The 24,274-nt window shown below is 43.1% G+C and overlaps 3 protein-coding genes across 4 annotated transcripts; all 3 read left to right on the top strand.

The window, feature by feature from the left end:
- The first annotated feature begins 1,468 nt into the window (after positions 1 to 1,468).
- On the top strand, positions 1,469 to 3,775 carry timm10b (translocase of inner mitochondrial membrane 10 homolog B (yeast)). Its single transcript, XM_030439143.1, has 3 exons — positions 1,469 to 1,840; positions 1,936 to 2,031; positions 2,437 to 3,775. Exons 1-3 carry the CDS (start codon positions 1,811 to 1,813, stop codon positions 3,100 to 3,102), a joined length of 792 nt encoding a protein of 263 aa, XP_030295003.1. The 5' UTR covers positions 1,469 to 1,810; the 3' UTR covers positions 3,103 to 3,775.
- Positions 3,776 to 7,145: 3,370 nt separating this feature from the next.
- ilk (integrin-linked kinase) lies at positions 7,146 to 15,390 on the top strand. Of its 2 annotated transcripts, none has more exons than XM_030436908.1 (13): positions 7,146 to 7,304; positions 8,149 to 8,307; positions 10,118 to 10,283; positions 10,625 to 10,720; positions 10,922 to 11,018; positions 11,476 to 11,559; positions 11,644 to 11,729; positions 11,821 to 11,930; positions 13,350 to 13,477; positions 14,013 to 14,134; positions 14,228 to 14,327; positions 14,549 to 14,679; positions 14,852 to 15,390. In XM_030436908.1, the coding sequence occupies exons 2-13, from the start codon at positions 8,219 to 8,221 to the stop codon at positions 14,999 to 15,001; spliced, it is 1,359 nt and encodes a 452-aa protein (XP_030292768.1). In that variant the 5' UTR covers positions 7,146 to 7,304; positions 8,149 to 8,218; the 3' UTR covers positions 15,002 to 15,390. The 2 variants fall into 2 exon arrangements, with proteins under 2 accessions (XP_030292768.1, XP_030292767.1); XM_030436907.1 differs by lacking the exon at positions 7,146 to 7,304 and adding an exon at positions 7,338 to 7,515 and having other exon boundaries at positions 14,852 to 15,060.
- Positions 15,391 to 16,823: 1,433 nt separating this feature from the next.
- On the top strand, positions 16,824 to 24,263 carry smpd1 (sphingomyelin phosphodiesterase 1). Its single transcript, XM_030438021.1, has 9 exons — positions 16,824 to 17,038; positions 17,242 to 17,501; positions 19,734 to 20,054; positions 20,370 to 20,650; positions 20,926 to 21,099; positions 21,426 to 21,597; positions 21,834 to 21,910; positions 22,669 to 22,814; positions 22,906 to 24,263. The coding sequence occupies exons 2-9, from the start codon at positions 17,292 to 17,294 to the stop codon at positions 23,322 to 23,324; spliced, it is 1,800 nt and encodes a 599-aa protein (XP_030293881.1). The 5' UTR covers positions 16,824 to 17,038; positions 17,242 to 17,291; the 3' UTR covers positions 23,325 to 24,263.
- The last annotated feature ends 11 nt before the right edge of the window (positions 24,264 to 24,274 follow it).

Below are 24,274 nucleotides of genomic sequence, written 5' to 3'. Positions count from 1 at the left end.
TTTTCATAGTAATATGTGTCATACAGGCACTTATTGTTCAAGTTTTTATGTATGGAAATGATGTTCCCGGCTCAGAAAGAATATTTTTACAAATCAAGCTAGACCATCAAGTGACCAAGCCACAATGTCATACTTCTAATATATTGTGGCAGCATTTGAAATCACTGATAGCTTCTGTAAACCATACCTTTCTTATCTACAGCAATGATGAAGAATTGTGGGAACTTCTCTTTATTGACTTTGTCCCAGCGGCCTAAGGGAACATATTATTATTTGTATTATTGTGTTCATTATCTTTGGTCGTCATTTTGAGGGTACTTCAATGCACGGTTGAGAGATGACAGGAAATGAGGGGAGGGATAGGAGGAACGGTGCGTAACAAAAATAATCAGCTGAGGACATTTTATTTATGGCTGGTTATTTGTTGTGGCTTTTACCTTTAGGGTAGTGATAGGTTTTACTGTAATCATAACACCTGTCAGATCATACCAAAATAACTGGCCAGAAAATTAGCTATTTTTTAAAAAAAAAAGTCTTTGATTTTTTTTTGAGAGAGTCTACTGTGGTATAAACGTCTTTGCAGTCACCCAACCTCCCTTCTTATCTGAGCTCACACTGTCAGTCAGGAAATTAATGCTCTCGGCTCTTAAAAGCTGCTTTTGGGGTTTTTGTGTCTGTACAATGAAAATTCAACTTCTGCCTTTGCTACTGAGTGTTCGCTGTCATATCTACAAGGATAAAGTCAGTGTGTGTGGTTTTTAAATGTTTGCTCATCTCCTCCATAATAACCCAAGTTAATTTCGACCGAATTATTGCATAACAAAGTTAAAAATGTTAAATTCCATTTTCCTGTGCATTTTTATCAGTGTTTCGGGAGGAAAGCGTCTGTGAGTACTTACCTATTCAGACTCCATGACAACATTTAGCTAGCTCCTCAGCTTTCTGACTGAAGCTAAATCAGCATTAAACGTGCAGGTGTTATGTTGTTGAATGCTGGCAAAAATAAGACTCTTATTAAATTGTTAATAGTAAACAGTGTTTAACTTTTACCATCTTATTTATCTTTCACTAGCTTGGGAAACGGGCAACAACAATTAAGAAACAAGTTTCAGCCCTTCAACCATGGATGCTAATGGCCAGTGCTAGCTTGGTGAGGGGGTGGTTGGGACTTGTAGGCTAATGTCTCCCATCTCGTTTTTAGATGATTAAACTAATAAGGAGAATGACATTTAAAATTAATATACTTAATATATAAATATACTTAATTTGATATATTTGTTTGGCTGCCAGAATTCATGTTGATTAAATGGTTATAAGAAACATATGTCTTATAAAAACAATCATAAGAGCTGTAAAACTAGTTTTTTCAACACCTACTACATATAATACTTGTGCAAATATAATATTAATTTAATTTAATATTTCTATGTATCTATCCTGAAAAACAACTGCCGACGACGTCATACTGTACGTACGAAAGGCCAAAAACGTCACCTATAGGAAACCGGAAATTACATCGTTTTTTTATGCTAGCGAGTGAGGCGTCCTCAAGAGCGGAGACGATCTTTGTTACAAAAATGGCAGCGCGCATGTGAATGTCATGCCATCCTAATCTATCACCCCAATCAGTTGATGCTTGGGTGCGATTATCGATACGTCAATGCTGACATGTCAGTGACATCTTGCGGAATTGTGCATTGACTCACCTCAGACAGCTGAGGGCCGGGAAAACTAGAATTTACCCGATTTATTAGCTGACCGGCTTTTGATGGTAGCATTTTAGCTAACCAGGAGTGCAGACAGAATCACGATGGATCCTGACCAGCAACAACTGAGAAACGTAAGTCACATTTCTATACAATGGCGACTACATGGGTGAGCTCACTTGCATGCGAACTGCTTGATGGTGAGTTTGGGTGATTTTGTTTCTCACAGCTGCGGGATTTCCTCCTGGTTTACAACCGCATGACTGAAATCTGCTTCCAACGATGCACCAGCAACTTCAACTACAGAAACCTCACCATGGACGAGGTAAGGATACTGGGAATCGTACACGGCCTTCCAACTATATGTGGAGACACCTATGTATACAGATGCGCCTCTGACTGTGATTGTAATCCCGTGCTTTGTGGCTCATCGCCTGTCCTTTAACTGCTACATCTGCTCATATAGCACTACAGGACATGGCCAAAAGTGTGTAGACACAACATTACACTCATAAAGTGTATGCGAGTGTTGAATATCTCAACCTGTTGTCTAGAATGTCATTGTATGCTGTAGTTATGAGATTCTCACCGACTGACACCAAGGAGCTTCATCCAAACCTTGACAAAACAATCCCAGACAACAGTCCACATACTCCTGCCTTGAACAAGCGATTGTGAACACATTCTGTATTTATCCATTCATCACCTCTGATCGCTGCTTTCTGTCCAGGAGCGCTGTGTGGACAGCTGTGCGGGGAAGCTGATCCGCTCCAACCACCGGCTGATGGGCACCTACGTGCAGCTGATGCCTCGGATGATGCAGCGCCGGATGGACGAGATGGAGAGCAAGGCCGCGGAAAACGCGAAGGCAGCGGAGGCTGCAGCAGCAGCAGCAGCAGCAGCTGCAAACGTGGGGCCACCTGCCACAGAAGCCTCACCAGCATCTGAAATCCCCGCCATCTCACAGATCTCTCCGCTGTTGACTCCCCCAGTGACTGATGCGGCACCAGACGCCCTTGCCTCGTTCTCGAAACCAGCAGGATTTGATGTCCCAGTCGGGCTGGACGCTGCTGTGCCCAAACCCACGACAGCCACAGAAGTCACATTATCAGCTGCCACAGCACTCACACCTGCGACTGAAGCCATGAATCCATCAGTGCTTAATGATGCTGGCAGCGGACCATCTTTTAGAGCAGGCTTTCCTCCACCGCCAATAGCTGGGGCCCAAATTGAGTTTGACAGCTCAGCTCCTGCTTTCACGCCATCTAAGCCACCGTCCATATCGGCAGATGTGCCTGCGACAGCAGTAGCTGCACCCACTCTTCCTAAATCCATAGAGAGCCTGCCAGTGCAAGAGAGAGCTCAAGAGCTTCCACCTCCATCAAGTCAACAATAATTCCCGGTCTGGGTCAAGTTAAATAGGTGATTAATAGAGTGACATAAATTATGAAAATATTATATATGATATCATCATGTCCTAAAACCTTTTTCTGGCAACACTCTCTGAAATGTGAGTATGTGCTGGGGATTTTTTTTGTTTTGTTTTCATATTATAAATTTCTGGTGTTTTTTATAACCTGTTTTACAAAATGAGCAACTGGAAGACCTCACTTCCAACTCTCTTCACTCTCCGTTAACTAGTGGTAGGACATTGATTTTAATCAAATGAAAGCATGATCTTAAATTGCAGATTTAGTGCGATTTGATCCCTCCATAACAAGAACGACAGTTATATAAACATGCCCGACAGTGTTGCAGAATATGTCAGAAATAGCTTGGGGGGGAAAAAAAGAAATTAGAAAATAAGGATAGTTTTATGGGCAAGTGAGGAGAGAAAAAAAAGGAGGAAGCTCTTATAAAGGTGTATATCTGTGTATGTGAGTGTGACGGTAATGATATTGCCAGACAAGCTTAAAAAAATCAGCCCTACAGCATATAGGGAGCTCAGTTCAGACTTTCAGGAGGCGGGAGGGTTTAGTCTGATGATACTCAGACCTGATGATGACTGTTTTGTAAAATAAATCAAGAAATGGATCATTTTCAGTAATAAAGATCGAGAGTATCCATGACTTTTTCTCATGTTGTTTTATTTAAATGCTTCACTGAAGACCTCTTGAGTCTTTGGTTTGAAAACGAAGGCCCTCCTGCTGCCGGATGTCCTGACCCAGCAGTGGTTTAGGGGCGTGTGCCACATGCTCTGTGAGTGTGAATCCAGGGCATGGCCTTACACATCACAGTCATCACCTCTTTCTTTCTCTCTCCTCCGCTCACTTCCTTCCTATGCACTAAACACACTATGTACTCTTTAATCAAGCAAGCAGAGCCACGATAAGCCATCTCAAAACAGCATTCCCGACGGCTTTGCTCCTCGAACCGCAGAGTTGGTTTCACTTCATTGTCACTTTGATATTTCTTCTCGAATCTGTCGCGTGTCCCGAGATGTACGCCGTTTCACATAAATAAAAGAAAATGTTTAAACCGAACATAGATCACATCAGATATTATGAATAAGTGGCCTGCGGTGAAAGCAGTGTGATCCCTCATGTTACACTGCGGTCCGCTCTGATTTAACAGACTTAGGATCATATCAGATCCGCAGTCTGTTCAGTCGAGCCAGTGGGACTGATGTTCTTCAGCACAGCTGGAATATTTACTTCAAATCAGTGAGATTTACAGCTTCTGCCAGGAGCTGGGTACCAGAAGAAGATGGATTTGGCAATTACACAGCGGCACACGATAGTATCATTTTTCTAAAGAATACATTTTGCAGTATTAAGAGTCTCCTTTGAAATCACTGACAGTTGGTCTTGCTCGATTGTAATGCAAGTGTGGGGTAGTTATTAGTTGGCAAAAAGTAAGATGTATAAATGATCGCCTTAATTAGTGAACTGTAGGGACAAAGATATAGAACCACGTTTAATAAGCATATATTAATGATGCAACAGTGAGGCCAATCATTGTATAAACTTTCTACTTGAAAATATTGCAGTTACTAGGCCTCATCTCTCGGTCTTATTATTTCTGTCATGTGCAAATTTAAGGGATCCTTGTCAATAAATGTAAAATGTTTTTTGGTTATGATAATAAAATGATTGTCAGATATACATCCTTGCTGGATTTGTTTATTCTCTGAGACACTATGTCGGTACCGGCCTCAAAAATCCAGTGTTAGGCTCCAGTACAACATTTTTACTAGTAGGAGAGGTGCGGGTTTCAATAGCACTAACATTAGCAATAGCTTCATTCCATTCAGGCGTCTCATCAAGTCATAAACCAATACCTGGGCCCTGAAAATGGAGCTGCTGTTTGGAATCCAGCCATTGTTTATTTTATTATCCACACCTGTGCGTGTCAAAAGGGCTCATCACCTTTAAATAAACACTCATTGGCGATTAACTATCGAGGCTGACCAATAAATCATCATAGCTGATATGTATGCAAATATTAGCTCATGATAGATAAATGGCTGTCGGTGAGAACCGCAGCACCTAAACTGCAAATATTGATAGAGCTGTAGACGGGGCTGCCGCTGCTGGCGCATAGTTTGGCCACCAGAGAGCACCAATCGATTTAAGCCTGACTCACTGATGACATCTTAACAAGTCACAGGAGGAATTATAGAGCAGAGCTGTCATTTAAGTTGTTATGGCTCCCATGAATACCAACATCAGTGTCCTGTCACAGTATCGTGGTCAGTCAGAACAGACCCATTTCACAACTGAAAATCACAGGTGTGACCAATAACTTCAATGATGGCTGCATCCTATTAAGTGTTCCAGTGAGCCTTGACGATGGGTGAACGTACACAACACCCGAGCCCTGGAAGTGGCTCATCTAAATGGAATGCAGCCATCATTCTTGTTACTGTTCCTGCTTTGACAAGTTAAAAAATGCTTGCTGTGAAAAAGCACTGTTCTTTAATGAGCTTAAGCAGCCATGATCAGATTTTAGACGTTATATTTAATGTGAGAAAACATAACTTCATTGGTTATGTCACCCTCAAATTTGGCCTGAAAAATTTGATATTCTTCAGGCTCCAATATCAGCTGATATTGGTCATCATGGTGGTGGCCATCATGTCCTGATTTTCAGTTTGTCAATGCATGCAGAAGAAAGAAGATGGGGATCATATGATCACATTTCTGCTGTGATTTGAAGTTTTTGTACCATGAATTTGTCCTCAAGTTACAGTTTAAGATTCAGATCCTTGACTTAGCAGCAATACCACTATTTTCACTGTGTGTTCTTTTTTTTTTTGCATTCAAAACCTTACTTAAGTTCAAATAGACAAGTATTGTAAGCTTAATGTAGCCTGCTTAAGGTATCAGAGTAAAAAAAAAAAACTGATTAGCATTAAAATGGTCCACTGGTCTGACACTCTCGGAACTGATTATGGACCAAATTGATCCAAATCGATGCAGCAGAACCAGAGGCATCTCCCTCTTCATCCCATGTATTCTTCTTCCTTTTCAAAACCTGGCGCCTACATTACCCACAATGCAACTTACAATTCATCAGATTACATGCAGCTTCCTCTGGAGCCATAAAAGGCTTTATTTTACTTTTTTTCTTTCACATATGCAGCACCACTCTCCAAGACATGTAAACACGCATTGATGTGGAAAAACTGTGAATCACCCTCTAAGAAGTAGAAGCATTTTGAAGGAACGCATTATTCTTCGGTTTATCAGAAAAAAAAACTAAATTACCAAATTTAGATTTTTGCATGGATAAAAAAGGGGATGAAAAATTGCAATCCAAAAAGTGGCAAGTAAGGTATAACTTTATACGAGAGAAGACTTATGAAGTTGTATAAATGGAAAACACTCAATCAAAGTGCATTGAACTGAAGTACAGCACTTAAGTAAATGTATCTATTAGATATCATGCTGCTGGTTACTTTGCAGATTACTTTGCGCGCTGCATCAGAGCCAAAGAAGCAGTTTTTTAAATGCATTTTCTTTATCGACAATCACATAAAAAAAATAAAATAAAATAAAAACATGTAAAAATCTGTAGGCTATAATGTACCTACTTATATATTTACAATTTAGTTTTGAAGAACATTTATTGCCCAGAATTTGACTTGTGATACTTGAGTACATTTAATATCAGATACTAAGACTTTTGCTCAAGTTTTATTTGTATGGTTCACTTTAACTTTTACCAGAGTAATATTTAAACATCATATCTTCACTTTTGCTCTAGTGTGATGTCTGCGAATTGGACAGAAAACGTCTCCTCACTGTAAGAATAAATAAAACCTGCCCACATCCGTCCTCCACCTCACCTGACCTCGAAACTTTTTTGTTTTGCACCCCCCTCGCCACCCTTGCATCGCGTCCAGCAGGGGGCGCTGCTGTGCGGGGTGTCCCGGGACGGCGCTGCCTTGCCAGTAGCTCCTCTGACTCCTCACCAGTAGCCCCCACATCAGCTCGGAGGAGCGGAGCGGGGCGTGGACTCGGCCCGACCGACCGACGGTTCCGTGCTCCTCTACACTTCAGGAGACGGCGACTTCTCTTGGGGAGGGGAGAGAGAAAAAAAAAAAAAAAAAAAAAAAAGGAAACCGAGAGGACTAAATCGATCGATCCGCAGCCGGTAAGAGTTTCTGGAGAAAAGTTTTCTTTGGATGTTTGAATTGTTCTGCTTCCGTTGTGGTCGGGGGAGTTGGGTTTTTTTTGTGTGTTTTGTTTTTGTGGAGTGGATGTCCGAGTCGACTTTTTAACAATAGATTTCAAAGGGATCCAAGAGGCCAGCCCATCCGATCCTACAAGAGGAAGATGAAGCCAAGGGGGGAAATGCGGGGAATGTATTTACGCACTTTATTACGCTTGACTGTTCTTCTTTGTGTGTTTTTTGCGGAGCAGATCTACAATTTACAAACGACCTTTTACAATGATGATTGTGTAGGAAATATAATGCTTCCACCTGAGGGGGTGTTTCCCCCCACATCACACATTTATTTCACATTATGAACCTATAAGAGAAAAAGGAGAAGGTGAGTGGTGTCTGTTTACCTGCCCAGTCTGCTGGAAGATGCACAGTGCAACAGAGCAGCCTGTATACAAGCATTTATATTAAAGGAGCAGTATGTAGTTTTGGTTTGGTTTTGGTTTTGTTTTGGTTTTTTTTGGGGGGGGGGGGTCGCCATTGTTTTGTCGAAACAAACAAAGGTGTGTTTGTTTTCACGACCCGAACAAACAAGCTGACCTTTACCACGACACAATTTCACACTGATTGACTTTGTTTATGTGTGGCGGACCCTGCCACCTTTGTAGCTTCAAACTGTTTTCGGGGGATAGAGAATAAAGTTAGAGTTTGCATTATTGCTTCACTGATCTTGTTAATATTAAAATTCTGAGTTTGAATTTCTTCACCAAAACCACGCGGTGCCCCCTTTTTTTTTTGTTTGACCTTTTTCTGTCTCCTAATTTTTCTTAAGGCTACATGTTCCTGATCTCGACCGACACCGAAAGAGCAACTAGTCAAGACAGGCGTCCCGCGGCATAACCATGGACGACATCTTCACGCAGTGTCGGGAGGGGAACTCTGTGGCTGTCCGGCTGTGGTTGGACAACACCGAGAACGACCTCAACTTGGGGTGAGCGGACATGTCTGCACAGACGTTTATCTTCAGGATCTAGCTGCGGCCTCCTAATGATTGGAGTTGACTTAATAGCGAGCGTAACCACATTTGGTGTGGTGGGCGAGGTGATTCCTTGCTGGTGCGTATGTGTGTGTGTGTGTGGTCACATAGTTTCCATATTGTGCTCTACCCTGCATCTCCACATACTGCTGAGCATCACCCAGTGTCGGTAATTCCAGCCCAGTTCCTTTTTTTTCTTTTTTTTTTCCATTCTCGTCTTGGATCTCTCTTCTCATGATGTCATCCCCAAAAACTCTGTGTGTGTGTGTGTGTGTGTGTGTGTGTGTGTGTGTGTGTGTGTTTAAAGAAGCAGTGGGTGATCCGGGGAGGTTTACGCGGTGACACAAATGAGTCAGATGAGAGAATTTAGCCCTAAAAAGTCATCCTGAAAAAAGCACAGACTGAATTCAGATTATATGATCAGACACTTCGAAGACATCGCCCTGTTCTCTAGGAACACTTTGTCACATGTTGTTTATTAAAAAAAAAACAATTAATCGAACCAAAATACAAACTGCTTGACTGTATTTTCAACCTGAATAGGATACGCAGAGCGCTTCTGCCTGTTTACATCATTTCCTTGCTGGAAAGGAGCTAGAAGACCTCACTGCTAAAGACTGTGGTTATCTCATTCTTGGGCCAGGCCATATATGTGCAGTTTGTTGACGTTGACTTTGAGGGCTGCAGAGCTGCGAGCCAACCACGCAACAGCCAAGGCCATTTCCTCTGTTCAACTCCATACAGGGCCAGGCCAGGCCCTCGCTGACAGAGCCTCTCAGGCAGCATAGCTGCAGCCCCGGCATAAACATCTGAGAGAGCAGACCAGTCATTACGCTGCCTGGAGGCCCTCTGCCTCGGCTGACTGAAGAGGCTCCACTGTGTGAACCAGCCAATAATGCGTGATCAGTGTTAGACATTGGTGGGAAAGAAACTGAAATGCTTGAAAGTCAGCAGTCCCCCCGAGACGGTCATTAAATGCCATTTCAGATCTCCGAGCGACACAGGAAGACACAGGGAAAGAGAGAGAGAGAGAGAGAGAGAGAGAGAGAGAGAGAGAGAGAGAGAATGTGTAGCTGAGGATTCCACTGTGTATTTTCCGCTCTGTCATTCCTGAGTTTTTTTTGTTTTTTTTTTTCCCTCCCCTGTTACTTTTTATAGCACACAGTCAGGGTTGGTCAGACTATGAACTGTCTGTCCACAGCGCTGCCTCGGAATTGACAGAGAATGTGATGAAGTGCTGTTTCACTTGAGTGCGAGCTAGTAGTGCAGCTATTTCCTACAGGCTGAACAAGCCCTCCCGAGGTTGATCGGTAAATAGAGTTTGCGGCTTTGCGCGGGGCCGCGAGGAGCCACCGCAGCTGCCTTTAGGGTCAGCTAATGTAAAAGGGGGTCGCTTGGGTGAAGGGGCCAGTGGCACGTAGGTGACATCTTGGCTCCTTGTAGGCTGCAGCAGTGCTATGTACGCTGTAGGAAGGCATTCCAGCGTACACGGACATATTCTGTCTCTAGGCCAGCCGTCAGATGGGTTATAGGCCGCGAGCAGCAGCGCGAGGAAGCATGTGCTTCAGTCTAAATAAAGACCGGTAGGTTGTGGGAACCTGTGTGTCAAAGAGAAAAAGCCCACACAGATAGTGTTTTGTCAGCTGGGTTATGCTCAGAGATCAGCCCCCTCCTACACACACTTCAAGCACGTCTCCACCTTGTAATGAAAATATATATTCTCATCAGGCTGTCACAGCAGGTTAAAGGTCGATTGTCGTTTCAGTGACGACCACGGCTTCAGCCCCCTCCACTGGGCGTGCAGGGAAGGGAGGAGCGGCGTCGTCGACATGCTCATCATGAGAGGCGCTCGGATCAACGTGATGAACCGGGGAGACGACACCCCGCTGCATCTCGCCGCCAGTCACGGACACCGAGACATCGTGGCGAAGGTACACATGCTCAGGCATGGTGTGGGCATAGACATCTGGACCTGGTGCACAGGTCCTCTACAGGTCCATAAATAATGACACAGACATGACATCGAGTTTTTATTTATCCCATCTTTTCATTTCTTTTTGTCAAAATGAGTCAAGCCCATGTGTGAGAAAGCCGACCGGTCTGATGCCACATTCCTACAGAAAAACCCACCTCGACACAGAGCCACGCATAAACTACATACCTTTATATGTACATGCACTGCTTGAATAAGAAAATGATCAAAATCATGTGTTTTACTCTCAACTCTTCCTCTGCTGTACAATTCCTCCACTTCTGTGACCCGCGGCGCCAGCTGATCCAGTGCAAGGCCGACCCTAATACAGTCAACGAGCACGGGAACACGCCGCTCCACTATGCCTGCTTCTGGGGCCAAGACGAGGTGGCAGAGGTACAGCACATCCCACAGACACTGACACTTCCTCTGGCACAGTGTGTTGGTTGTAAAGGGCCCTCTTCTGGGGAGAAACGGCCACTGCAGTGCTTTGTAAAGCGGTGGCACTACTGAACGATCCCAGTGCCTGTGCTTTTCATAACAAAATAACCTAGGCTTAAATTCTAACAACATATTCTACTTTTTTTTTTTCCTTAGGACTTGGTGACCAGTGGTGCCCAGGTGTGTGTATGTAACAGATATGGACAGACACCCCTGGACAAGGCCAAGCCACATCTTAAACAGCTGCTGCAAGGTATAGCCCTCATTTGTGGGCACGTTAAGGATCCCATATTATGCTTATTATCAGGGTCATACTTCTATGTTTAAGAGTTGACTAGAAAATGTTTACATGCTTTAATGTTTAAAAACACATACAGTCAACTTCAATCTCTTCACCTTGGTCTGAATGCTCCGACTGTCTTTGAGACCTCTCTCTCGAACATGCCCAGTCTGCTCTGATTGGTCAGCTGTCACAGGCCAGAGCAGGCACCGCCCGCAAAGTTGGCTTTGGTGGCGATCTGACTTGAGGTCTGGGTTTAGTGTTAGGACCTGCTTTGCTGGGGTAATAGAGGAAATCTCAGTTTGTTTTCTCTACAATATGGGACCTTTAACACCTCAACGCTGTATTTCCCATGAAAAGAAAAGCCAATATGCCTGCAAAATTAAAAAGAATCACAAATAAATGTTTGTGTCGTTGCTCTTGTTTGCAGAAAAGGCAGAGAAAATGGGCCAGAGTATGACCAAAGTCCCCTATAAGGAGACTTTCTGGAAGGGCACCATGCGAACACGACCTCGTGAGTATTCATGTCATAAAAAAAAAGATTCATCATATCATATCCGGACATTTGGTTTGATTGTTCAGCTTTTGGTTCTTTCAGGCAACGGTACCCTCAACAAGCAGGCCGGTATTGATTATAAGCAGCTTTCGCTCCTGGCAAAGATCAATGAGAACCAGTCTGGAGAGGTCAGTTGAACTTCAGCGCTCGGTCAGGTCTCTTATATTTATTATTTTTCAGCTCCTTTGATGTTTAATCGACCGTGTGCTCTGTGTGCAGTTATGGCAGGGGCGGTGGCAAGGGGACGAGATCATTGTGAAGGTTCTGCAGGTGAGAGACTGGACCACCAGGAAGAGCAGAGACTTCAACGAGGAGCATCCGAAACTCAGGTAACGCACGCGCCAGCGCTCTGACAATGACAAAGTGCTGCGGTCGGTTTTCATTTAGCTCATTTGAATCGACTGTGCCGCCTTGTAAACACAGCGCTCGGACGTGATTGACTGGTGGCTTCTTGTGCAACGAGACGGGGAGGGTTTTTAATTTCAGAGCTCAAGCAGACGGGTTTTGGCCGGCGCGGCGGAGGAGTCGTTGGCAGCTGCGATGTGAAAAACAAATTCCATAAACCTCCGTCCATCGTAGTGAACATGAACCCCATTGCAACATGAAATCTGAAGTATGCACGGACAATTGAGCAAGCCAAACGTTGGTATGAGCTTGTTAAGACTTGTTCAGCAGAGGCCTCCCCCCCACCACCAAAAGGATCTCAGCTTTCAGTGAATCATTGTTGACATATTTATGAGTGTTTTACATCCAAAAGGAGCGACTCAGGAGCAGGAATTTACACAGAAACAGCCTACCTGGGTCTTATGACTCAAAATACATTACAGTAAATATCAAACAAGCAAACATGAAATAAAGAATATTAGCAAATTAGCAAAGTTGTATTTTTACCACCAACTTCAGACACAACAAGACCTTCAGAAATAACAAAACCTTAATAGGGCAAAAATGTGAGGAACCTTTGAGCAGCGTCTTGGCAGCAGCGCGCTTTCATGTTGGCTTCTGTTCATGTTCTCTTTCAAAAAGCCAAAACGAAGCACACACAGAAGTACGCAGAAAAATCCAGCGGCAACATACCATCTGACATATATTGTCAAAATGAAAGAGCTCAGATGCTGAAAGAACTTGGCTGACTGTCGAGGATTCAAGCCCAAGGGACGCCCTAGGATGGATTTGTGTCAGTGCGCCTCCTCTATATCGACATAACGTTTTTGATGTATGCACCAAAACAAAACGCGTGTGGCTTCAAGGGTGTTTCAAATTCAAATAAGCGACCTTTGCTTTCATGAAAACAAACAGATTTTCGTTCTATTAAGTTCGATCCAGTGTAGTGATTTCGGTCTAAACTCAAGCGTTAGAGCGGTTGAAAACAATTGCTCCTTGGCGTCCCTGTCATCATGCACATCTGTGCGTCTTTTGTTCTAAATGGAGTGATCGCGTCCTGCTTAACTTAAATGCGACACCTTTTGTAGTTCATTAATTAAAAACAACAAAAATGGCTACCACACTAACTTTTAAAGGGCCACAGGTGATACAAATGTAATCACACAGATTGCCCGAAGAGGCTTCTTTTTACAGTTGGGTGTCCTCAAACTCTGAATTGGTTTGTTCCTTATCGTCTGAGAAAGACACGCTTGTTGCAAGAATAATAACTTTTATATAACTTCTTTATATTTTCTGTATATATTTTTTGTTAAAATGAAGAATCTCACACTCCTGTTCCCTGTCGTCCTGTCGTGTCTCGATAGGATCTTTTCTCATCCAAACATTCTGCCCGTGCTTGGAGCTTGTCAGGCACCTCCATCCCCTCACCCCATCATCATCACCCACTACATGCCATACGGATCCCTCTTTAACATACTCCACCAAGGCACCAGTAAGTAGTTTGCATTTATGTGTATATATATTAATGAAAATTGCCAATTTGCCTCAAAGGAGACCAATTATGCTTTTTTCGTCTTTTGTGTGTTTTATATCGGTCTTGTGGATATAAAAGATCTTGAAAGTTAAAAAAGTCTGCACAAATAGAAGTGCCTCTATCCCACGGAAAACACTGCTCCTGAAATGCCTCATCACTAGTCCAGCCTTTAATCCTGTGACATCATGCTGCATCAGAATCACATATTTGCATAATTTATTGCCTGGCTGCTAGTTTGGCGTGTAAGAATAAATTTAGCACAGCTGCTCTGTTGTTGCTAGAGGTGCTGGGTCAGGCATGTGTGAGCTGACCAATCATAGGGAGGCTGGGTATAAAGGAGGTTTGGCCTGTAAACCTTGTCACCCAAAATAAAATTATGAAGCTGAAAATGAACATAAAATGTTTCCTTTAAAGTGGAGCATCGCACACCCATCCCAACTTCTCTCTCTTGCCTTCTTTCCTCCTCTGCCTATTCCCTCTGTCCCATCTTCAGCTCTGGTGGTCGACCAAAGCCAAGCAGTGAAGTTTGCACTGGACATTGCCAGCGGCATGGCTTTCCTCCACACCTTAGAGCCAATGGTTTCACGGCTTTATCTCAACAGTAAACACGTCATGGTGAGACGCTGAAAAAACAATTTGAGTCCGTCACTGCTGCTAACTAAGGTGATGCTGTCTCACTAGATGTTTGATAATGTGATTGATTTCCAGATCGATGAGGACATGACAGCCAGAATAAGCATGGCAGATGCCAAGCTCTCCTTCCAGTGTCCTGGTCGAATGTACTCTCCGGCATGGATGGCCCCTGAAGGTATTTCTTTGTCCTGCCTGCCGCCTACTTCCTCCCCCTATAATGCCTCCTTAGACTTTATGAGTCATCCAGTAAGGAACATAATGTACTGTAGGCCTATAATTTAATCCCGGTTCAGTGGTAGTCATGCTGTTCATATGGTGTGTTTCCCATGTTACAGACACCAAACAAACCCGATGACTAATTTGGTTTATGGTTTGACTTGTCTGTCTTGTTTGCAGCCCTGCAGAAGAGGCCTGAAGACATCAACAGAAGATCTGCTGACATGTGGAGCTTCGCAGTGTTACTGTGGGAGCTGGTTACCAGAGAGGTCCCGTTTGCTGACCTCTCACACATGGAGATAGGCATGAAGGTAAGTGGGCGCAAGAATTCATCTACCCACAGGCTCATAATGTATTCACAGCCACATCTCCGCATCTCTTGGTTCACAGCACCGAACATCATTCCTTCAAAACATCCTGAAGTTTTTTTTAGATTTGGACGTTTACAGCAACTTTGTTTCTCGCCTCCCCCTTATCGCTCAGGTGGCTCTCGAAGGCCTTCGGCCGACCATCCCACCGGGGATTTCACCTCATATCTGCAAGCTGATGAGGCTCTGCATGAACGAGGACCCAGCCAAGAGACCCAAGTTTGACATGATCGTCCCCATCCTGGAGAAGATGCAAGACAAGTGAATGCCCTCACAGCAATTTGTACACTCCTCTTACTATGCTTTTTTTTTTTTTTAAATCATCGAACCACTCGTTATCCTCACTTCATTCATGTATTCGCTAAGCCACTGTAAATAATGTCAGAGACCACTTCAGCCACACAGTTCAGACAAGAAGTATTATATTGCTTTTCTTGTGTAATTTAAATTTGAGGTATAAATGTTCTTAAGCTTGACTCTGATGCTCTTTTATTATGGCTGAATTATGATCACTGAGATATCAGTAAGCGAACATGTTGATCGGGTGTGGATTATGTTCAGTGATGAGTCAGAAAACAGATCCAAAGAAATGTGTATAGAAAAATGACGCTTTTATACACATTAATGCAATAAATGTTTTATATTTATGAAGAACGACATCTGTCTTTTGTGCAACATTTAATTCATGTAATCATCATGAAACAGCATCAGACGTTGCTCAGGTATATGATTTTTGCACTCTTTTACAAAGTGTTAGCAGCAGGACTTACAATTTACATTACTTAAAGTTCAATGTATGAATTAGGAAGTTGGAAAAAGTCATAATTTTGAGATAAAAAGTCAGATTATATAATAAATAGGTGTACATTATGAGATGAAAGTCATCATTATGAGCTAAAAAGTTCAAATTCTGAAATAGAAAATGTGAATTTTGAGAGAAAATTCATTATTATGAGAGGAAAAGACAAATTACATGAGAACTGGGTCTACATAAGAGATAAGAGCTGCCACAGACCATGGTTTTTTTTCCCCGAAGTGTTTTATATTGTGAATGCTGTCTGGATTTTATATAAACATAATGAAAAATGCCTCTGAACAAAATTACCAACCCCATCTTTAATGCTCACATCAGTTTACCAAAATACATTTTAAGTACAAGAAAGTGCTGTTGATGGAGATGATGCAAATTTCCACTGATGAAGGCCACAAGATGGGGCTAAAAGCTCCAGAAGATTTTAAAGGACTAAGAAAAAAGAGTTGACAACGTTCATGTGATATGAAGTTATAACAACATGCAATCCAAAAAAGCCACGTACCATCAGTTTACTGCTAACTTGTTGCTGTACATTAACCAAAGCGACAAACTACCCCACTGTTAACTTTTAATGCCTTTTTATTACAGTCCACAGAACAAGGAATGCATGAGATGTAATTCAAAGTGCCACTGGAGGATTAGATAGATAGATAGATAGATAGATAGATACATACATACATACATACATAGATACATAGATACATAGCTTTATTAATCCCTAAAGGGAAATTAGGTTATCATAGCAGCAGGTACATTCTAGTACAACAATAAAGCACTATATACATAATATATGAAAAAACAATAAAATGCTTAAGTAGCTATATAATTATACTGAGGTAAATTAGGCTCCATCGTCATCAGACATTAGGGTCATGTTGGTGTGGATGGATTCTTAAAAACAACAAAAATAAACACTTTCCCAGAGTAATATTTTAACGTTATGTCTTCACTTTTACTCAAGTATGACTTTTGGGTACTTTTCTACAGTAGTTAGGAGTGATCTACATAAAGTTATTAAGACTACTTGAATGACAATGCAGATCTGAAGTGTGTAACTTTGGGTTTAGTGCAGGTACATTGTAGTTTTTGGACTGAGCTGCTGGGAGGCGGGGGGGCTGAAAGGTCAACACATTCCCCCCTTCATGTGCAATCATCGTTCGATTAAGTGATCAAACAGCTGCGGTCCGTGTTACAATCTGCTCTGAGTAAAGAAAGAGTGGGGAAGGAAAAAGAAAAAGGATACCACGTGACGAGTCAGCTGACCGTCTCTGCCTCTCACAAGACGGAGCGGTGAGCTGTCACATCACAACAAGCTGTGTGTGCTGCATGTCTGCACAACGACCTGCGCACAGGAGGAGGAGGAAGAACAGCTCGCCTTCACCGCACACTGTGTCGAAGTGGGAGCTGGCGGCCGTGTTGACTCTCCTGACCCGCCTGTGTTCACCAAACCCCGGCTGGAGGACGAAAACGACGACGACGACATTTTCGGTCGGTACAGTTTGCAACACAACAACAAAAAAACAGAGCAGCTAGGTTGCTAATTTGTCAGCAGATAGTTGGTAGCCTTTCCTTCTGCATGTTCTTTCTGTGTCATTTCTTTTTAAGTGTAAAAAAAAAAACAAGAACCGCTGAGTGTTACTTCCGTGACGGTGTGTTCACGTCCCCCCCTTCCTCCTCCTCCCCACACACAGGCTGCCGACACTCAAGTCCTCGGAGGACACCTGCCTGCCCGCCGAGCGCCATGAGGCTCCCCGCCCTGCTGATAACCTTCACCTTGCTGCTGCTGTTGACGTCGACGCCGCCCGGCTCCGGTCACCCGGCACCCGCCTCGGAGCAGCGGGGGCCGGTGTTCGTGCAGCAGCTCAGCCGGCCCGGGGTCGGGTTCAGTTGGAGGAACGTCTCCTGCCCCTTGTGCAAAGCCGTTTTCACCATCCTGGACATCGCCCTGCTGGTAATGTTTCTCCACACGTTCTTCTTACCAAAGAGGATGCTGGTGCAATGAAGTGACTGAGCTGAAGATCTCTACAATTACAAGTTATCTTTAATTCCGTATTACAAGAAAAGCTCCAACAACCAGTAACATATGAATGTGTGCCTTTTGTGTGTTTATATAACCAACCAGTTAACCCACAGTCTGTTAGACAAGGAAGACAAATCTTTCAATTGGAGGCAAACAACATAGAAATATGTTAAAAGGGGAAAAAAAGAAAGAAAAGGGCACACCCAGATCAAACTCATGGTTTAAGCAAGTGGTAGACCGATATGGCTTTTTCAGGGCTGTTGCTGATTATTATAAATCAAGGAGGCTGAAAACCAATATTTGGGACCTATTTCCATTGAATCTTTTGTGTTAAAATGTCATACAACCTGCGATGAAATACACCTACATTCCAATTTACTCAAGTGCTGTTCATAAGTACAACTTTGAGGTACTTCACTGCTACTTTTTATAGTTCTCTCCACTCTGTTTCTTTGATGCATTTACTACTACTACTACAGATTCAGATTATTCAGTTTATAGGTTTTTTAATTTTGATGCGTTGCCAATCAGATCGTGTTGTGGAGGGGACATTGTGTGAGAGAAATGCAGCATCAGAGCCAAAGTGGCACATTTTTACATTAGTTTCTTCTCAGCAATCTGACAGGAAAAAAAATCACAGATGCCAACAATTGGAAAATGCTGAATATCAGCCCAGATAATCTTTGAGTCCTGCTGTAATGAAGTGAGTATTGTGAAGTGCATCTGTTCAGAGAGGTGTTGTTTCAGTATTAGTCATTAGTTTCTACTATCCGAGATCAAGATATACGCAAGTGTCAAAATTACCCTGATAAAGTAAACTGAGTTGATGTTCCTTTTTCTGTTCTCCTTTAGGTTCTGTTTATAACCAGCTGACATGTCTGACTTCCTCCTTCTGCTTGGTTGCCATTGTTGTTGTCAATGTTTTCAGTTTAAAAATATTGAGTTCAGCATAATTTATTCCTTTTACAAGTTGCGATGTGAGAACAGTTATGCTAAGACGATAATGTGAGCCAGTCAGATCCTGTTGCTCAGTGCAAACCTACTTCTTTCACAAGGTCAACACCAATTAGGGATGCAGCGATTTCCCAATGTGTATAGACTAGGGTTGTCACAAGAACCGATACTTCGATACCAATTCGATGCCGACACGGAAAAAATAATTCGATACTTGCTTTTTTCCTGTACTGTCAGAACCGAATATACAACTTTTCACTCGGCAAGCCGTGTCGATTCTTGGCGGAACTGACGGGGGCAGTATACGCGTGTGAGCAGCACAGAGCAGTCAGCGGCGCTGAAGAAGAAAACCTGCCGTCTTAGAAAAAAATAGCTTCAGCAAGTGAGAGTGAAAGCACAAAACGTCTGCTCGTCGACAAGACAGGTACTAAGAGTCGCGTGTGGAAATATTTTGCTATTCGAAGTGGATAAATACGGAGCAATTCTAGACTCCCGACTTGTTTAGAGAATTCAATTCGTGGTATCAAATTAGTATCGCGAATCGTGGAAATTCACAGGTATTGGTATCGACTACTGAAATTCTGGTATCGTGACAAACCTAGTATAGACTGTGAAGGCTTTTTAGAACTGTGAAGGCTCAGCTACACCTTGTTTCTGTTCTAACTCTCATGAGAGTCATGAAACCAGGATTTTTCCAGAGACTATGATCCTACCTATAATTTTACGTTATGGATGCACCAATTATTAGCTTCTAACACCAATGGAAGTGATTTACTTGCACTGGGTCACTCGAGTTCGAACCAATGTGGCATGTGACACTAAAGCCCGATATTTAGAGGGTCCAGTTCTTGTTCTGCCACCTTGAAAAGCTTGTCTGTTTATATATTTCCTGGTGTTTTTAGCTGATTTAGCTTGAAAACATGCTTGAGACATCTTGATCATACGGTCTCTTGGTTGACCTAAGGTGCCCCCTTCGTCCGCTAGCCCACAGCCGTTGACCTGAAACACGGGATTCAGATACATTTTTCTTCTCTAAATGAAAAGTGCAAATATAACATTTTAATACAGCCAACATTCAGGAAGTGTGACCCTTGTCACGCAATATATACTGGTCTAGAAAGTAAGAATTGTAGACTCATTTTTTTTTTCAGGAAATTTGTGGTCAATCAGTGAAGCATTTTGTCCGGTTCTGCCTTTCTTCTCTCCTAGAGTGACACAAATGAAGAGCGAGTGGCACAGGCGGTAGGCGAGGCGTGTATCCGTCTCCATCTGGCTGACGAGCAGGTGTGTCGCGAAATAATCTCGTTGTTCAGGGATGACTTTATCCGGGCTCTGCAGCAGTCCCTCCTTTGGCCCTCTGAAGCATGCGCTCTGCTGGTGGGGCCTTCCTGTGGCAAATTTGACATCTACGCACCCTGGAACATCACCCTGCCGAAGGCCCCAAAGCCCCCTGTGACACCACCCTCTCCTCCCAAACCTGGTTCTCCACAGAACAGGGTCCTGTTTCTAACTGACATCCACTGGGACCAGGTGAGTGTGTTTTCTGTGGAGAGAAAAAAATGCCACCCCTAATCCAGTCTTTTGATAAGATAACATGCTAGAGCTTTCGTATTGCCTCAAAGTTTCTCCACAAGAAATTGTGTGCAATAAATGCTGTTTCAAATTGATAGCGGACAGCTTAGATTTAACCTCTGTGTTCAGGTCATAAGCTACAAAAAACACAAGGTCGAAATTAATGATTTACCTGAAAGAAATGTTGCAGTTTTCCCAGGAAATTTAGAATGACTAACCAGAAAGCAGTAGCCTGATTATGGTCACCTGAGTGCATCTCATCTCCACTGACAGGAATATCTAGCCGGCAGCACTGCAGACTGCAAGGCCCCTCTGTGTTGCCGTAAAGATTCTGGTTCTCCCAGCTGGAGGCGGAGGGAGGCTGGCTACTGGGGAACCTACAGTAAGTGTGACCTGCCTCTGCGGACGGTGGAGAACCTCCTGGAAAACGTTGCCGCAGCCGGACCCTGGGACTGGGTCTACTGGACCGGAGACATACCGGCGCACAATGTTTGGTCTCAGACCAGGAAACAGCAGCTGTCGGAGCTTTCAGTCATCTCCAGGCTCATCCACAAGTAATTTGTTGTTTGAGTTTTTGGGTGCAAGATAAGAACATAATTGGGCCCTTCACTCATAAATTTATGGTGTTACTGCACATTTACCAGCGCTCCCTTAGCTGTCGGGGGTAGTTTTTAGATGACTGCTGTTGGACTTTGGACTTAATCTCAAAAATGGCCTTGTACTCTGGCTCCAAATGTTGATAACATTCAGGGTGTTGTGCTGCTGCTTTGGTCAGATGTTTGTCACGCGATACCTGGTATTGATCCTCTTCATCCTGTCTCCTGTCCAGACACCTTGGACCCAATGTGACGGTTTACCCCGCCATAGGGAACCACGAGAGCACACCAGTGAACAGCTTTCCACCGCCTTTCGTTCACGGCAACAGATCAAGCGCCTGGCTCTACAATACAATGGCAGAGGAATGGTCTCCGTGGCTATCAGAGCAGGCTTTGAAGACTTTGAGGTTCTTGATATTCATGTTTTTTTTTTTTTTTTTATTCAATCTAAATGTGTATGGGTGTTTGACGTAATTGTGCAGGTCAGGCCACCCTGTAGAGAAGATGTAAGTCTTGTTAAGATAAGAAGTAAAAGAAAGCCAAGATTTGGATCTAGTTTTAAAAGTAGGAACTGTGTTTGCAAGCGGAAGTGGTCACTTTTTGTATCGGCATACTGTTTCCTATAAACAGTACATGGTTTGGAATGTTTTTTTTTTTCACGGGGGACCCCCTAAGATGGAATTTCCCTTTCTGAATCCTTCCATGTTTTTGTTTTTTTCTGGTTTATTCTCAGATATGGAGGATTCTACACAATGGCGATTCAGCCTGGTCTAAGAGTGGTCTCTCTCAACATGAACTTCTGCGCTAGAGAAAACTTCTGGCTGATGGTGAACTCCACCGATCCTGCTAACCAGCTGCAGTGGCTGGTTCACACTCTCCAGGCCAGTGAGGACAAAGGAGAGAAGGTGAGTCGAGCAGCAAAAAAAACAAAAGCCGAAAGAAGAATCTGGGTCATTTTGGTCACTTAGGTCACTTGGTTCATGTCCTACCTCAGTCACGTGCGCCATAAAGGGTGTTCATAATGACTTTCTCATTTGCTTTCCTTTAGCTACTGGTACTGGGCATGAGATGGCAATAAAAAATATTATTTTATGAGGGCAATAACCGTCCTCTACATGATGTCATTGTCTTGTTTATGTAGGTACATATCATCGGTCACATCCCACCTGGACTGTGTCTTGGCAGCTGGAGCTGGAACTACTATCACATTATCAACAGGTAGCCACACTGATCATTTAAACCTTAAGATGCAGACTCCCAGAGGTGTTAGAAATGGAGGTTGTACATCATCGTATGTCTTTACACAGAAGAGAAGAACATGAAGTTCCGTAAACTCGGCAGTGGTTCCTTACTAATGAGCCTCTTGATCAGTGTCGGGATATAAATGCTTCATGTCTGTTTGTGGCGGATGTCTGTTTTTAGGTGTGATGCCAGTATATGGTATTCAGTCCAGATTATTAGTAGGATGTGTAAGTGCAGATGTAGAGATAATTATAGTCAGGTGAATATGTGGTTGACTGACTTGCCAGCAATGCTCCTTTCACTTCCTCTTTGTTTGCATGGCTAAATCTTGCGTGGTTTTGTATATCTGCTTCAGTTGATAAATATGCAAGTCGATTGCAAGGTCAGTGTCCTACTGTGCTCCGTATGTGCAGAGTTGTTCCCACAATCATTACTAAAAGTTTACATTTTCTCTGCACTCACTGAAACTCAAATTTTCAAGAGCGGGCTTGCGAGAATGACTTGTGACATCAGTTAGTTCTGAAAGCCAATCTTAGTCCAATATTCCTTGTACACAGTGTGAAGTGGAAACTTGATGTACATGCACTGACAATGGACTTTACAGTGAAGGAGGAGAAATCTTGTGTTCAAAAGTTAAACTTGTCAAATGGAACATATTTGAATATTCTTGAATTTGTAGTATTGAGAGCTCATTTTGACTTTTTTTTTTTTTTTTCTTTTCCATTTGAAAACAGGTATGAAAGCACAATCACTGGACAGTTTTTTGGCCATACACATCTGGATGAGTTTCAGATGTTTTATGATGAAGTGACCATGAAACGCCCACTGGGAGTGGCTTTCATCGCTCCCAGTGTCACTACTTATATTAATCTTAACCCAGGTGAGCTCATTGAACTTGTTTTCCCAACACTTCAGAAGTGACACACACTGTTAGAAAATCGGTATTTAATTTATTTTCTTTCTCACTACAGGTTATCGTGTCTACTACGTGGATGGGAACTACCAAGGAAGCTCTCGTATGGTGCTCGACCACGAAACCTACATCCTGAACCTCACTGAGGCAAACCACAAGCCAGAAGCGCCAAGTACCCCAGAACAGAACCCCAAATGGACACTATTGTATCGTGCGACCAAGGCCTATGGTCTGACCAGTCTCTTCCCTTCCAACTGCGACGGGCTCATGCAGACCTTTGTCAAAGACGACCAAGCCTTCCAGAAGTTCTGGTATTTCAGACATAAAGGACACGTGTCTGAGCCCTGCAAGGAGACGTGCAAAACTTCATTGCTCTGCTTTCTGCGAAGTGGGCGGTACGAAGAGCTGGAGCAGTGCGACCTCCTCAATGGTTTTGGAGGAAATTTGGCCCGGGCTGCCAGAAAAACCCTTTGTTGACCTTAAGTGTGGACTGAATGTCTGGGTGGCGGGGGGGGGGACGCAATGACCAAATATGAAACTGAGCTGACAAGTATGTCCTGTTGCTGGTTGGTCAAAGAGGACTGTTCTGTTGAGATCTGTTCTGCCTTTTTTGTTGTCAGTGATGTTTTGCAAAGACATCGGATTGTGATTCGTAGCATGCCTTGGGATTGTCAACAGCTGTTTTTGTAATGACAGTTGTGTAAAGACCACTCAAAACTGTTCTCAAAGATGTTGTGCAGTTCTGCTGTACTGGGTGCCTTGTATCAGGGAGGATGTTAAACAAATCCATACTTCACAATAATGCTTAAATGTTGTTCTGCTAAGGAATCGCTCGGACCCGATACCGAAATTCTCCTCGGTGTCTGTGTCCATGAGCATTTTCAGGATAGGCTTTATGAAATCCCAAGTTTTCATCAGATTGTGATACATCGTGGAAAGTTTACATCAAAATCATCAAACTATCTGTCCTTTTCATCTGTCCCGCCAGGCAATGTGAACATTAGCGTTTGCCAGGATTTGAGGATGGTAACTTACTGAATCTGGTGGATTTACAGACCTCGACCATCACTTCTCAGGTTGGAGCTTTGGGTCAGTTTGAATGTGAAGATTTAGGTCAGTTTGTTAAAGATCTACCTTAATGCGCCGGACTATCTGCTTCAGCAAAGAGGTTGGCAAAGCTGAATGACTAACAGTATTGTAAATCTGCACTTTAATTCTTTTGTTTGCTAGTTCACGTTCAGGTTTATTAGAAACAAACTTAATAGACCAGACCCCAAAGTGTGATGAGCACGGGATGAGTTTGCAATATTGATCTATGCGACCTGCGGTGAAACATGTGCGTGACAAGTAATGCAACTTGTAAAATAAGCATTAATTTACACATTGTATAAATTGTGAATAAAGGAAGAAATCTGATACTTGTGTCA

This window comes from Sparus aurata, chromosome 13 (genome assembly GCF_900880675.1).
Source record: "Sparus aurata chromosome 13, fSpaAur1.1, whole genome shotgun sequence".
Lineage (NCBI taxonomy): Eukaryota > Metazoa > Chordata > Actinopteri > Spariformes > Sparidae > Sparus > Sparus aurata.
Note: the sequence above shows the minus strand (reverse complement) of the source record. Positions and strands in the feature narration are given on the sequence as shown.